General features: G+C 47.1%; 1 protein-coding gene across 4 annotated transcripts in view; it reads right to left on the minus strand.

The window, feature by feature from the left end:
• Positions 1–13,359, minus strand: part of ASAP2 (ArfGAP with SH3 domain, ankyrin repeat and PH domain 2) — a 97,257-nt gene extending 83,898 nt beyond the window's left edge. Inside the window, exon 1 of one of the 4 annotated variants that reach the window (XM_079969744.1) lies at positions 12,981–13,359. In XM_079969744.1, coding sequence (XP_079825870.1) covers positions 12,981–13,106 — 126 coding nt within the window. In that variant the 5' untranslated portion in view covers positions 13,107–13,359. The remainder of the gene's footprint in view (positions 1–12,980) is intronic. The other 3 variants (XM_079969745.1, XM_079969741.1, XM_079969742.1) reach the window with 3 other exon arrangements.
• Between the last annotated feature and the right edge of the window lie 1,927 nt (positions 13,360–15,286).

Consider the following 15,286-nt stretch of genomic DNA (forward strand, 5'->3'; position numbering starts at 1 on the left):
CAGGTACCTTCCAGATGTTGTTGGACCATCACTGACCATTAGCCAAGCTTGCACTCATGGAAGTTGTAGTCCAAAACATTTGCAGTGCACCAGTTTGAGGAAAGGGCTGGCCTACGCTGTACTACCCTCCAGTTGCTCTGTTCTATGCACAAAGCTCACACCAAATTGTCCCAGGGTGTGAACTCTCTTACCTGATCGTTGCTTGCTCACCTGCATCACAGTCACAAGTGGCAAGCAGGGCCTTTGCCATATATCACATTCTGATGTATTTTCTGTAGCAGAATCTGTGGTGAAATGGTACGGCTCATGGTGAATTAATAAATACAAGCTGCCATACATACCCTGGATTTGGCATTGTGGCACACCATTCAGAGTTGTTCATGCTCGGGCCCTAATATTTGAATCCACTGAGCAACAGTGCACAAGCTAAAACAAGCCAGAACACAGTCAACTTTCTTCTGTGGCAACCATGAGCCTCAAGAGTCGTGAGGCAATGCGTTTGTAGGCCAACAGCTAAGTTTTGCCATTGTTCCACCAAGAAATAGGGATGGGCCGAGAGAAGAAAAATAGCTGCTCCATCTTCTATCGTTTCTTCCACTGCTAGCACTATTTGGAGACAACGCCACAGCTTCTTCAATTTCTAATTTGTCCAATCCTTTCAGCTTTTAGGTCCTGTGCTAAGTATTGTTGTTGGTTCATGTCCGTTCCCTACATTCATCACCACTAAGAAAAACAAACACTGACCTAAGATTATTCACATTACTGTTGTTGTACCCATCAGAATTCCTAACTAAAGCAACCTGCATGCATTGGACGCTGCCTTATGCCAGTTCAAAGCTCTGGACCATCCAGTTTAGTATTACCTACACTGACTAGCAGCAGCTCTCCAGGGTTTGGGGCAGGCAGCATGCCCAATCCTACCTAGAGAACCCAAGAACTGAACCTGATCTATCTGAACCTGAATTTTGATCTATCATTGAGCCGCAGCCCTTTCCAGTCATTATGATAACATGTGGGTCCACATCATAATCATTTTCACAGAAGCTATGTAGGAAGACTGTGTAAAAGATTAAGACTCTTAAGTGGAAGCAGGAATAAAACCATGCAATTATATTATTTTCTAGCAAAGGATACTGCTTTGTTATTGATGCCATTCTGTTTTTGAAGTCAAATTGCTTTTTTTGCTTTGAATTTGTAATTCGTAAGGAAGGTAGCAAGCTAGTTGCCTTAAACTAAGTCCAATCCATTTGCCCCTCTAGGTCAGTCCTGCCTACAGTCCAGTGTTTCTCAAACTTGTGTCTCTAGCTGCTGAGCTGTTGCTGGACTACAAGTCCCATCATCCCTAGCTAGCAGGACTAGTAGTCAGGGATGGTGGGAGTTGTAGTCCAACAACTACACTGACTGATGGGGGCTTGATAAGGTTTCAGACAGGGAGCATTCCCAGTCCTACCTGGGAATTGACAGGGATTGAACCAGGATCCTTCTGTAGAAAATGCTTAATACAAATGAAGATTTAATAACAACAACAAACTTTTCAAGAGTTCAGAAAACTCCATCACTTGCACCGAAACTAGCCACAACAGTTACGTTATGCCTCATAGCTCTTTGTACATAATAGTTCTGTTTAATAATTTTAAAAATGTGGTTTTACTTAAAGCTTGTGCAGATGTATCTAGGATTTAGGCCAAACATTAACAGGAAATGCAAGCGCGGAGAGGGGAGAAAAGAGAGACAAAATAGCAACCCATTCACAACTTCAGATCTTAATTACAGAGAGATCTTTTACGAAGAAGAAATGTCTATGAAAAGGAAATTCTGCCTCCTCCAGCTCCTAGTCTGTTGTTCTTTGTAAGGACTAGGCATCAGTGGCGAGGTTAAAGGATTAAATTTGATATTTAATCTGTTAACCTCACCCTATTGCCCCCCCCCCCCCGAGGTTGCCTTTCAGAATGATTTTGTGACATGTTTCAGGACCAGAACTAGCTTACAGAATTTTTTCCATACATGCCTCTGGACAGCAGAACAAGACAGCTATTTAGCTACTTTAAAAGTCAAGGGTTGAAATATAAACGAATTCAGATTTCTAAGTGCCTACCTTGTACACATGGTAGAAGAGAAATACTCTGGCAAACTGAACTAGCTAATAATAATAATAATAATAATAATAATAATAATAATAAATTTTATTTATATCCCGCCCTCCCCAGCCGAAGCCGGGCTCAGGGCGGCTAACAACATTAAAACAGTGTGACATTATAAAACATTATAAAAATGAATTAAAATCAAAATTGATGGCAACCATAAACTAAAGCTTTGTAAAGATTGCCAGAGGAGGGGGTCAGGCTGCGCCCTGACCAAATGCCAGGTGGAACAGCTCTGTCTTGCAGGCCCTGCGGAAAGATGTCAAGTCCTGCAGGGCCCTTGTCTCTTGTGACAGAGCGTTCCACCAGGTTGGAGCCGCAGCCGAAAAAGCCCTGGCTCTAGTTGAGGCCAGCCTAACCTCTCTGAGGCCTGGGACCCTCAAGGTGTTTTTATTTGAAGATCGTAAGTTCCTCTGTGGGGCATACCAGGAGAGGCGGTCCCGTAGGTACGAGGGCCCTAGGCCGTATAGGGCTTTGAAGGTTAAAACCAGCACCTTAAACCTGATCCTGTACTCCACCGGGAGCCAGTGCAGCTGGTATAGCACCGGATGAATGTGATCTCTAAGCGAGGACCCCGTAAGGAGTCTCGCTGCGGCATTCTGCACCCGCTGGAGTTTCTGGGTCAGTCTCAAGGGCAGCCCCACGTAGAGCGAGTTACAATAATCCAGTCTGGAGGTGACCGTCGCGTGGATCACAGTGGCTAGGTCAGGGCGAGAGAGGTAAGGAGCCAACTGCTTAGCTTGGCGGAGATGAAAAAATGCCGCCTTTGTTGTAGCTGCAATCTGCGCCTCCATGGAGAGGGAGGTATCGAAGATTACACCCAAACTCTTAACGGACGGTGCTGGCACTAATTGCACCCCCGCAAGAGATGGGAGTTGCCCCCTCAGTCCCATGTCGTCCCGTCCCAGCCAGAGGACCTCTGTCTTCGAAGGATTTAACTTCAGCCGGCTCCCACGTAACCATCCAGCCACAGCCTCCAAGCATCTGATCAGTGTGTCTGGGGCCGAGTCCGGGTGGCCGTCCATCAACAAATAGAGTTGGGTGTCATCAGCATACTGATGGCAGCCCAGCCCAAAACTCCGGACAAGCTGGGCGAGGGGGCGCATAAAGATGTTAAAAAGCATCGGGGAGAGTATTGCACCCTGAGGCACACCACACACCAAGGAGTGGCGGGATGACAATTCCCCCCCAAGCGCCACCCTCTGTCCCCGACCAGAGAGAAACGAGCGCAGCCATTGAAGGACTGTGCCCTGGATCCCCACGTCGGCAAGGCGGTGGTCCAGGAGTTCGTGATCGACCATGTCGAAGGCTGCTGACAGGTCTAGAAGAATCAGCAGCCCCGACCCGCCTCGATCCAGCTGCCTGCGGAGATCATCTGTTAGGGCGACCAGAGCCGTCTCGGTCCCATGACCAGCGCGGAAGCCGGACTGGAATGGATCCAGAGCTGATGTTTCATCCAGAAACCTACCAAGCTGTTCAGCAACCGCTCTCTCAATCACCTTACCCAGGAATGGAAGATTCGAAACCGGGCGGTAATTGGATAGATCTAAGGGATCTAATGATGTTTTCTTTAAGAGCGGGCGCACCACTGCCTCCTTCAGTTCCCCTGGGAATGTCCCGGTGCCAAGGGACAGATTGATGATATCCCCCAGGGGGGCCCGCACCTCTTCTGGACACGCTCTAATCAGCCAGGACGGGCACGGGTCGAGAGGACAGGTGGTGGGCTTTCCAGCTCGGAGGAATCTGTCTACATCAGCTGGGGATATCCAGTCAAAGTGGTCCAATACTGAACCCGAGGACAGTCGAGGGGCCTCCAGTTCCTTTATTGTATCCAAATTGGCAGGGAGGTCATGGCGGAGCAACAAGACCTTCTCCGCAAAAAAGCTCGCAAATGCCTCACAGCTGTGTGTCAAATTGTTATTTAAATTTGGCTGTCCTTCGAGGGACGTTAAAGACCGAATTATACTAAATAATTGTGCCGGGCGAGAGCTAGCGGATGCAATGGAGGCCGAGAAGTAGGACTTTTTAGCGGCCTTCACTGCCATCTCATAGGTTTTCATAAAAACCCTATAAGATGTTCTTGAGGCTCCGTCACGGGCACCCCGCCATACTCGCTCTAGCCGTCTGAGGTCCCGCTTCATTTTCCGGAGCTCCTCGGTAAACCAGGGAGCCCGGTTTCTGCGGGGTCGCAGAGGGCGCTTAGGTGCGATCTCATTGATGGCTGCCAGGAGCTGGGTATTCCAGGCCTCAACACGCTCAGTCAATGAGTCGCCAGGGGGAGAAAGGTCCCGCAAGGCTTGACGGAATCTATCAGGGTCCATCAGCCTCTGCGGGCGAGCCCAAATTGGCTCGCCACCCAAGCAGGGTGGGGGTGGAACGTCAATCCTGGCTTTCAGAGCATAGTGATCAGACCATGGCACCTTCATCGAAGGAAACATGATCACATCTATACCGACGCCAAAGATCAAATCCAGCGTGTGGCCTGCTTGATGTGTGGGGCCCGAAACAAACTGGGAGAGCCCTAGTGTCGCCATGGAAGACACCAGGTCCAGAGCCTGTGAGGAGGGAGTGGCATCAGCATGGATGTTGAAGTCCCCCAATACCAATAGGTTAGGGAACTCCAAGGCCCAGCCGGCCACCGCCTCCAGCAGGCCTGACAGGGTGGCTGCTGGTGCGCTAGGTGGCCGGTACACCAGCCAGACAGCCAAGCTCACCTCGGAGCCCCACACTAGGCCAACACATTCAATGCCGGGGATCGATGGCGATGGTAGAGCCCTGAAAGAACAATCTTCCCGGATTAATAACGCCACCCCTCCCCCCGGCCCACAGTCCGCGACTGGTGAAGGACGGAGAAACCCGGGGGCGCCATCTCTCGTAGGGTAACAGTATCCCCTTCGCGCACCCAGGTCTCAGTCACACATGCCAGGTCAACCCCCTGCGAGGTGAAGAAATCTCGCAGGGTGGCGGTTTTGTTGCCTATAGACCTGGCATTGCACAACACCAGTGACGGAGGTGAGTAATCCTTGCTCACCCTACCCTCGTCTCTCGGGATGGGGCGCAGATTGGAAGGGGTACGAGCATATCCGTATCTCGATCCCCTTCGCCTATGACATCTGCCCCCACCGCCATACCTCCCTCGCCCCTCCACAGTAGGAATCCCAAGCCTCATACTTGCCTCCATTTACAGAATATAAAAGCAAACAAAGAAAAACAATTACATAAAAACAAAACCAATCCCCACCCCACTCCCCAACCACCCCACCCCAACCCACAATAAATCAAAACAAAATAAAAGTACATGGATAAAAACCACCGCTTATGGTGGTACAACAAAGCAAAAAAAAATAAAAATAAAATAAAACAGTTTAAAACATATAAAAACACTTCCAACAGCCGCTGCAGCAGCACCAGTGTCCCCGAGGCTGCGTCGGTGGTGAGCGTGGGCCCCGCCCCCTGGCCTGGTGGAGAGTGGGCCTGCAGGGGGAAGAGCCCTCCCCACAAACGCACGGCAAAGCGGCAGCAGCAATGTTCCGAGGCCTCCGTGGAGCCTTATATGCTGAGGTGGAGTCTGGGGCCCGCCCCCAGGCCCAAGGTGGAGAATGGGCTTGCAGGGGGAGCGGTCCTCCCCAAGACTCACCGGCAAAGCGGCAGCAGCAGTGTCCCGGGCCTCCTTGGAGTCCTTCACGCTGAGGTGGAGTATGGGCCCGTCCCCAAGCCCAAGATGGAGAATGGGCTAGCAGGGGGAAGAGCCCTCCCCACAAACGCACGGCAAAGCGGCAGCAGCGATGTTCCGAGGCCTCCGTGGAGCCTTATATGCTGAGGTGGAGTCTGGGGCCCGCCCCCAGGCCCAAGGTGGAGAATGGGCTTGCAGGGGGAGCGGTCCTCCCCAAGACTCACCGGCAAAGCGGCAGCAGCAGTGTCCCGGGCCTCCTTGGAGTCCTTCACGCTGAGGTGGAGTATGGGCCCGTCCCCAAGCCCAAGATGGAGAATGGGCCTGCAGGGGGAAGAGCCCTCCCCACAAACGCACGGCAAAGCGGCAGCAGCAATGTTCCGAGGCCTCCGTGGAGCCTTATATGCTGAGGTGGAGTCTGGGGCCCGCCCCCAGGCCCAAGGTGGAGAATGGGCTTGCAGGGAGCTACTTTACAGATATGCCACATTTTCATGCACCCCACACGTTACACGCAATGCATGCTTCAAGAGATGCACTTTCTAAAAATGGAGCACTGGGATGTCTGACAGGATTGACCAGGGCTAGAATGCTAAGAATTTCCCCTTTGTTGGGAAACTTGATCAACAGGTTTTTCTTTTTCATTGGGATAACTGATTACCACATCTAGGACCAGAAAGGAATTTCCTCCAGGTCAAATTCATTACACCCTGTTAAACAAGATTGCTTTAATTATCTGGGATTCTTTTACTAAGCTTGTTCCTTGAACGGCAGGCAACTGTCCTGTGGAACACCTCGATATGTCCTGTACTCTGCTGTGCACAATAATATGAACATAAAGTCAATCATTGGGGAGTGCCCAATATGGAGAACCTTGCTTTGATTTATCAGATCCAGACATTTTGTATCCATTTTGTATCCATTTTGTATCCAAATGCAGGCATTTCCTGCCAACCTAGCAGTTAAAAAACACGTCAAAGTGCAAGTAGATAAATAGGTATCGCTCCGGCGGGAAGGTAAACGGCGTTTCCGTGCGCTGCTCTGGTTCGCCAGAAGCATGCTGGCCACATGACCCGGAAGCTGTACACCAGCTCCCTCGGCCAATAAAGTGAGATGAGTACCTATGTAAATCAGGGTGCATACCCTGGAACAGTGTCTGAAATTCAATACAGTCCCAGAAATAAAAAATATTGTTATATTTATTTATTGCTTACTAAAAACACACACACATACAGACACACAAAGCAACGTACAATTAAAAAATAAAATACCAAATCAAGAGATTTAGAAAATTAACTAAAAGTACTCATCCTACAATGACATGAAAAGGAAACATCTGACTCCACCCAACGAAAAGGCAAACACCAATTAAGAGCAAAATAGTTATTATCAGACACCCTGTAGTAATGTTAACAGTAGTGTCTATTGCTGCAATAGGTTTGCAGTGATTCCCTGAACACTTTAGTAAGACAGAAAAGCAACACAAAAATACTTATTTTAGTTTAAGGACTTCTCTGTGTGAGTGCACCACAATAGAAAGAGAAGCTCAGGCAATCACTCCAACAACTTTTTAAAAGGAAGCAAGTCAGTATCAGCAGAAAAGAAAAGAACTCACTTGAAACTCACTTACAGATGGTACCTAACATCACAGAAACTAGTGCTAATACACCCAGGAACCTCACCAAAATGCTGGAGAGGATGCACCTCCACAAGCACATACCTCCACATGTGGTGGGAATGTCCCAAAATCCAATTCTTCTGGACACCAATCAAGAAATATGCAAAATAACTAAGGAAGTATTAGAAGTCACCCCAGAACTGGCCCTACTAAACATATTCCAAGATAATAATGCCCACTTACATTATAGAGAGCTCATAACCCACCTACTCGCAGCAGCCAGAAGCATCATAGCCAGACACTGGAGAGACCTGTCAGCAGTGAACATTGACCAATGGTATCAAACAGTACGGGAAACAGCCTTGTTAGAAAAACTAACCAATAAACTAAAACTGACACAGGGACAAACCACACCCTAGACCACCCCCAACCTCTCTCGCCACCAAGGAAATAAAACAAGTAAATAGTAAAAGAACACATACAAATGACAATGACACAAAACCCCACACATACACTAAGTCAGTGGTGCCCAAACTTTTTTCAAAGAGGGCCAGATTTGATGAAGTGAAGGGCCATGAGGGCCAACCAAAGGGCCAACCAGAGTTGTTAACCTTTTTTTTAGGATTGAAGTTGTTGAGGTTCTTTAAGGATTTTACCCCAGGAAATAAACTGCCACAGGGACCAGATTAAACCGACCAGTGGGCCGGATCTGCACTAAGTAGAAGAATAGAAGCATAACCACCCAACCCAACCCCACGCACCTAACACTGTATGCAACACTAACATCTCACAACAAATGAAACTGATCTGTAGAAATACAAAACTCATTCCAAAATGAGATTAAATCTCCTTCATGAGGTTCTTCATTATTAAGAAAAACCCACTCATCCCACCTCCGACCTATGGGACACAATGGACAAACGTAGATTCATCAATGCTTTACTGTGTCACAATGGAAGTGTGAATTCAAAGAGGAAATTGGGTAATGTGACAAGATCATCAGCATGCCAACGTTTGTTGGAGTTGCTGTGGTTTATTGTTGCAACAGAAAAGAACAATACTTTTTAAAAAAAAGAAATCAAGAAAAATCCACTAAAACCTGCAGGCTGAATTCTCCTTCCCCATCCCCCACTTGGAAAAAGAGACCTTCAGACGGCAGGTAAAGTACCTAAACAGGTTTCCAGTATTTCAATGACTCATCATTTGCTGTAGCTTAGTCTTTCCAGCCTAGTTACTGTTTTACCTGGCGCAAGCAGTCCTGCTGGCATTTTAATATCATGTATATAAACAATACAAGGCACAGATATACTTTCTGAAATATGTTTGGGAAGCATTATGCAGGATCAGGCCAAGAGCGCAAGTTCTTTCAAACTACTGTCTTCCCCTTTTTTTTGCAATTAGAAATTGGATGGCCTAATTCTAATCATAGCATCATCTCTACAGGCTTGAAAAACCTGCTAAATGGTGTTAATACTGTAAAGGGTGTGACCTGTACTGCTGCAGCAGAAAAGGCTGCAGAGATTTACACTTTGAAAGCCACAGCTATTTAGGCACTTGATTCTGGGATAAAATGTACTCAGTTTAATTAAGCCATTTCAGAATCTCAGTGTGACCAATACAGAACTGCTGATGTTTTGCCAACTTTTACTGAAGAAATTAATACTAGTAGATGAGCAGAGACACTTTGCCAACACAAGCCTCAATTAATGCAGCTACGTGTAATTCTACTCACCCGTAGTGAGCAGTTCTTGACAGGGCAGTAAATGTTTAGTTTTATTAGCATTTTCCTCCACTGCACAGCATGATGTAAGATATTGTCTTGATATACACAACAATTAACTATTTCGTACTACTGTCCACTGGAAATTTCTATTTTAGCATTCAAAACCCAGAGACCAGTTGAGATAAGGCATACTGACTGCACTGCTTTGGAAACTAGTTTTCAACTCAATTTGTGACCTGCAACAAACATCTGTCAGACAGATTGTGTAGAATCAAGCATGCTTTAGGATTGCTTGCTTATTTGTTTGTTTAAACAGCCTGTTTTCCCATTTATAAGGGAAACAAGCTTTCCACATGCTTTTTAGAGCGATCCCTTCACACTCAAAAACTCAAATTTATCACCACTCCAGAACTGTGAATGACACTCATTCACAAATCAGGATGCTCTGACTTCTGACTCATGAGATTAAAAAAAGAAATCTCATGATTCTAAGCTACAAAGTGACAATTTGAATGCACTCTTTATTTGCTTCTTAAGTCATTCCAGGCTTTATAACTCAAATGACGCTGCTGTTCCTGGAATAGGAATTAATAGTTTCTGGGAGTCTTTTCAATTCTGGACATCATTTCTTAACGTGCACCCTGAATTGTGGTACCATAGACAAGAGCATCTCTCTGAGAGTTTAATCTCATGTGGTATATATGAATGCAGTATATATGTTCTTCAAAATCATAAGCACTACAAGTCCTTTTAAAGTAAAAATAAAGACCTGTCACTCTCACAAAGCCCCAAGACACAGGAAGTGTTGGCTAACCATTTGAGTTATTTATAAGGCCAGTGTCTGCAGAACTGTGTCTAAAGGTAGAAAGGAGGATGGAATTAATATTATTTTTTATTCCTTCAAGCTCTGTGATCCAAGAGTTACGAGAAAAATCCTGGAAACGTTATCATTTCTTCATTGTTTTAGACTGGGATTAGGCAATACATGGACAGCAGGCCACATTAGCCCTTCCAAGGCATTTCTCCATCACATGGTAACTCACCTGCAAGCCAGTAAACCTGGTGAAAAGAAATGGGGGAAACATGTGTACTTAGCAAGCTGTAATTTGCTATTAACCTATGTTTTTGCTTCTGAGCCACCACGCATGCTTGCTCAGAAGCAAATCCCACTGTGTTCAATGGGACTTGCTCCCCAGCTCATGTGTTTTGGATTGCAAGTCAAAAACTCTCAAAAAGTTTTCAAATAGCAGATTGTTTTAATAAATGACACCTCCCCCCCCCCCACAGGGACACAGGTGGCGCTGTGGGTTAAACCACAGAGCCTAGGACTTGCCGATCAGAAGGTCGGCGGTTTGAATCCCCGCAATGGGGTGAGCTCCCGTTGCTCGGTCCCAGCTCCTGCCAACCTAGCAGTTCGAAAGCACGTCAAACTGCAAGTAGATAAATAGGAACCACTCCGGCGGGAAGGTAAACGGCGTTTCTGTGCGCTGCTCTGGTTCGCCAGAAGCAGCTTAGTCATGCTGGCCACATGACCCGGAAGCTGTCTGCAGACAAACGCTGGCTCCCTCGGCCCATAGAGCGAGATGAGCACCGCAACCCCAGAGTCGGTCACGACTGAACCTAATGGTCAGGGGTCCCTTTACCCTTTACTTACCCCCCCCAAAAGGACTGCTTGGTGTTTTCAAGATTCAAAAAACCATATATTTTTAAAATATAAAGGTTAAGAGCGGATTTGTAGGGGGGGGGATTTCTTCAAAATAAACTTCCTCGAACCTGGACTAGCTAACTTGAATTCGATAGTTTTTCATCTTTTGAAGAAGAATACAGGACCCTATGAGTCTACCATAACAAAGTAGTGAAAAAGACAGACTGGACACTTTGCTTTTTACAAGTTAAATGAACACTTTTATGAAGCAGCTCAGAAAGGCTGTGTCATTCAAATAAAAATGCAAAGTAACTTCAGTTTATATGTGTCGATGAGATACATTCAAACCATATCTGGATGTGCCTCAAAATTCGTTTACATGTCACTGGCAGTGAGTGAGGGAAAGAAGGATAGTATTGATCCTAGAAATAGTTCAGTTTTTATTTGGGAAGGAAGATTCTACAAGAGATGTTGAATATTTAGACAGATCACATCTCAGACATTGTTTATTTTCTGTAGGGTAAATCCCAATGAAGGTACACAAAGACGCCTAAAACTATGATTTATTTATTTTATTTTTAAAAAAACATTACGCCAAAGTAAATTGGCTACACTCTTCACAGGGGTAAACAAAAGCTAATCCAGTGCTAAATCCCTTTGCCTTTAAACAGTACTGCGCATAGTGAGAAAGTGCACCTTTCACTTCTTTTGTGTGAAGGGAAGAGTGCTTTAAATCCCATGTGCCAGGGTCTGATACAACTTAATAAAAAGAAGAGGGAGGAAATGCTGTGGTGTTAGTAAAGGAGGAGTCCCAAGGGGACAGAGGCTTTAGTAAAGCAAGTTTATGATCTTGTATTAGTAGTGGTCAAAGACCTAACCCTTTTGTTTTGGTGACATAGGCATTTTAATTCCTATAAGGAATACAAGGGATGGAATACTCCATGGGTCTCCAACATAATAGGCCTTGAAAGGGGAGAAAAGATGAACACTTTTTTTAAAATAGATGTTACTTATGTGGATCTGCAGCATTTATTTAACCCCCTCAGTCCCCCAGATGGGAGAGAAAAAAATATCCAGAGTAAAGCTTACGGTCTGATCCTATGCATCTTTCTTTACTCAGTAAGCACTACTAGGCCCAATGGGACTTACATCTTAATAAGTAAGGCATAGGAGGATAGACAGCTTTGGGATCAAGCCCCAGTGAACACAGTGGAATATAATTTCTAAGTAAATATGCTTAGGGTCTGGTTGCACATCTCCCAAATCCAATCTTTCTGAATAAGCCACATTGGAGACTGCAAAGATTGCATATGTGTGTGTGTGTATATATATAGTACACAAACCCACACCCACATATATATATATACATACACACACGTATAGATGGTTAAATATATATATTTGGAGAGTTCCTCTCCCCACTGAGACTGGTTAGAAAATGCCATCAAGAAGTCTTTGGGGAGGGGGGGCAGGTTTCCAAAATCTTTGTGTCAGGAAAACTCATTTGTATAGTGTGCAGCTCGTTTAGAGAGGGAGAGAAATGGTTGAAGATAGCCTTGCCCAATACAGTACAGGTGGATATATGGTGGGCCCCCTCCTGAGAGAATTCAAGCCCTTTGTGGCAGAAAGGCAAAAACCAAAATATAATAATAATACCCCACCCATCTTCCCCAATATCGAAAGCAAAGAGTTGCTAGGGAGGTGTATTCTGAGGAAAAACGATTTAGGGAAAAAAAAGGCGGGCGAAAGGGGAAACAGGAGAAAAGAAGGGGCTGCTGTGATTGTCGCCTTTCTCCCCCCCGCCCCCCCAAAAAAGCCGGACATAATCCTCTCAAGGAAGGCACCAATGGGGTGCTGAGTCGGGCACGGAGCCCCCTTTGTGCCAGAAGGCGGCAAGAGCGACGGAGGAGAGGGGAGGAGAGCGAGCCTGGGCATGGCTGGCGGCTCCTCCATGCTTCCCTCTTGCAGCCTCCCCAGAGAAGCCCCATAGCCAGGCGCACAGGGGGATAGGGAGGCACACGGAGCCTGGGGGCTATGGGGGCTGGGGCGGGCTCGGTGCGGCGGTCGAGCCGCCTCCTCCTTCCCGCAGGCCAGGCGGAGGGGCTGGTCTGGGTCTGGGTCTGGGTCTGGGCTCTGCCCCCTTTCGGCGCCGCCGCCGCCGCCCGCCCGCTCGCTCGCTCGCTCACCTCCTCGATGGCGGCCACGGTGTTCCGGCACTGCACCATCCGGGTGGTGAAGTTGGAAGCGGTGGGCGACTTGTAATCCTCATTGGTCTCGGACACGAATTCCGACACGGAGATCTGGTCCGGCATGGCGGGGAAAAGGGAAGGAAGGAAGGAAGGAAGGAAGGCAGGGAAAAAGAGAGAGAGGAGGAGAGCGGCGGGGCTGGCGGGCGGGCAGGAGGCTCCTGCAAGAGGAGGGAACGGGGTGGGGGAAAGCGCTGGAAGGAGGAGAGAGGCAGAGAGAGGCAAGGCAAAGGCAAAGGCAGGCGAAGCTGGAGCCTCCCCGCCTCACATCGCTCGGCAACCGGCTGCGGCGCGATCTCCTTTGCAAGAAGCGAAGCGTCAGTGGGCGGGTGGGAGGTGATTATTGTGAGAGAGGCAAGCGCGCACAGACACACACCCGCGCGCGCGCCCAGACGCACGCGAGGAAATGCCCTAGTTTTTTAATATGTGTGTGTGTGTGTGTGTGTGTGTGTTTCCCACCCCCCACCTCCAGGAAGGGGGAGAAGCAGACATACAAGCCCCCCCCTTCTAATCACGCACAAGGAGGGCGGAGATGGGGGGCGCAGACTAGACACACACTCCTCCCACTGTAACGCGCGCGCGGAGGGAGAATCCAGAGCCGCCGCCGCCGCCGCCGCCCACGCCCCTCCTAATGCCGAAGTAGAAACACCTCCCTGACCGCGGAGGAGGAAGGCAGGCGCTCACCTCTCCGTGGTCACGTACAGGGAGAGGGAGAATAGTGTGTGTATAAACACACACACTCTCTTTTTCATATACATGACAAGCAAAGACTCTCCCACATCTCTTCTCCCCCCCCCCTCGCCCGCAGAGCTGCTTTTACGCAGCGTTTTCATTCACGCCTTTCCATCTTCGCATCCCCTCATTCTTCCAAAGAGCTCCCGCTGAAATGTTTCTCAGTGGAGTCGCTTCACCTATTCGCTAAACGGTAATCAAGCGAGGAACGTGAACGTGTGGATGTTACCACATCTACTGTGGGTTGCCTGGAGGTTGTAACGTTTGAGTTATCACCCGACTCTTCTTAATGCAGTGCTCTTGGGAACCTGAAGAAACCCAAGGCTGGATGATAGTGTGAATGGGAAAGAAAGAAAGAAAGAAAGAAAGAAAGAAAGAAAGAAAGAAAAGAAAGAATTGGCTTTGAGGTCATGCGAGGAAACTCGCTTATATTTGGGTTGGCTTATTCACACATGCAAGTTCACACAGTCGTCAAGTTATGAATCACACATATTTTACGTGGCAAATATTTGTTTCTCGCTGTATGCACCATGTACTTCAGTGTCCTGGCAACGTGATTCACCTTGAGTTCTCATTAAGGTGTCAATCCTTGGAAGTAGTTTTGAGAAAGTCAAAGATTACTGATCTAAGTATACTCAAAATATATTGGGAGAGCAATCTCCAGAAGGTATCTCCCCGAGTGTGAGGGGGAAATAAATAGCAGGTGTGTATTCAATAGACTGAAAGCTGCCATATTAGTCCATCTAGCCCCATATTGTTTACACTGACAGGCATCAGATCTCCAGAGTTTCAGAAGAGGGTCTTTTGCAGCCCTGCCTGGAAACACCAGGAATTGAATCTGGGATTTTTTGCATGCAAAGCAGCTTCTCCAAATCTTGGTTCAGTCTGTAGAGCAGGAGACTCTTCATCGAAAGGTTGTGGGTTCGAACCCCACGTTAGGCAAAATATTCCTTCATTGCAGGGGGTTGGAGTAGATGGTGCCCTTCTATGAGTCTTCCCTTGAGTCCACTCTACTTTCTTATTTAATGGATATGCACTCAGAGCTTCCAGAACAGCTTAGATAAGCAAGATTAAAATACATAAATATAACAAATTACCGTACATCATGCTAAAGAAAACAAAGTGGGGAAAGAAAAAACGACTTTGCCCCGCACCAAACGGTAAACAATGTTGGTGCCATGTGAGGGCTACTGTGGGGAGGTAATTCAATAAGTGGGGTGCCACCACAGAAAAGACTCTCCAGCCACCACCTGCCTTACATCAGTTGGCAGGAACACCTGGAGAAGAGCCTCCCAAGATAACCTTGATATATGGTCCAGTTTATAGGGAAAACGTGTGCCCAGTATGGGATCACATAGGCATAGCTAAAGGCTGAGCTGCATTGAGGTACATGTGCACATGCATCTAACATGAGAGCTGCTTCCTTGATGATGCAACCCCACCACAATAGTATTTTTTAAAATATATATATATTAGAAATTTAAACAAAACATATTATCCAAAAATATCACATC

Source organism: Podarcis cretensis, assembly GCF_951804945.1.
Source record: "Podarcis cretensis genome assembly, chromosome: 3".
In the NCBI taxonomy this organism is placed as follows: Eukaryota; Metazoa; Chordata; class Lepidosauria; order Squamata; family Lacertidae; genus Podarcis; species Podarcis cretensis.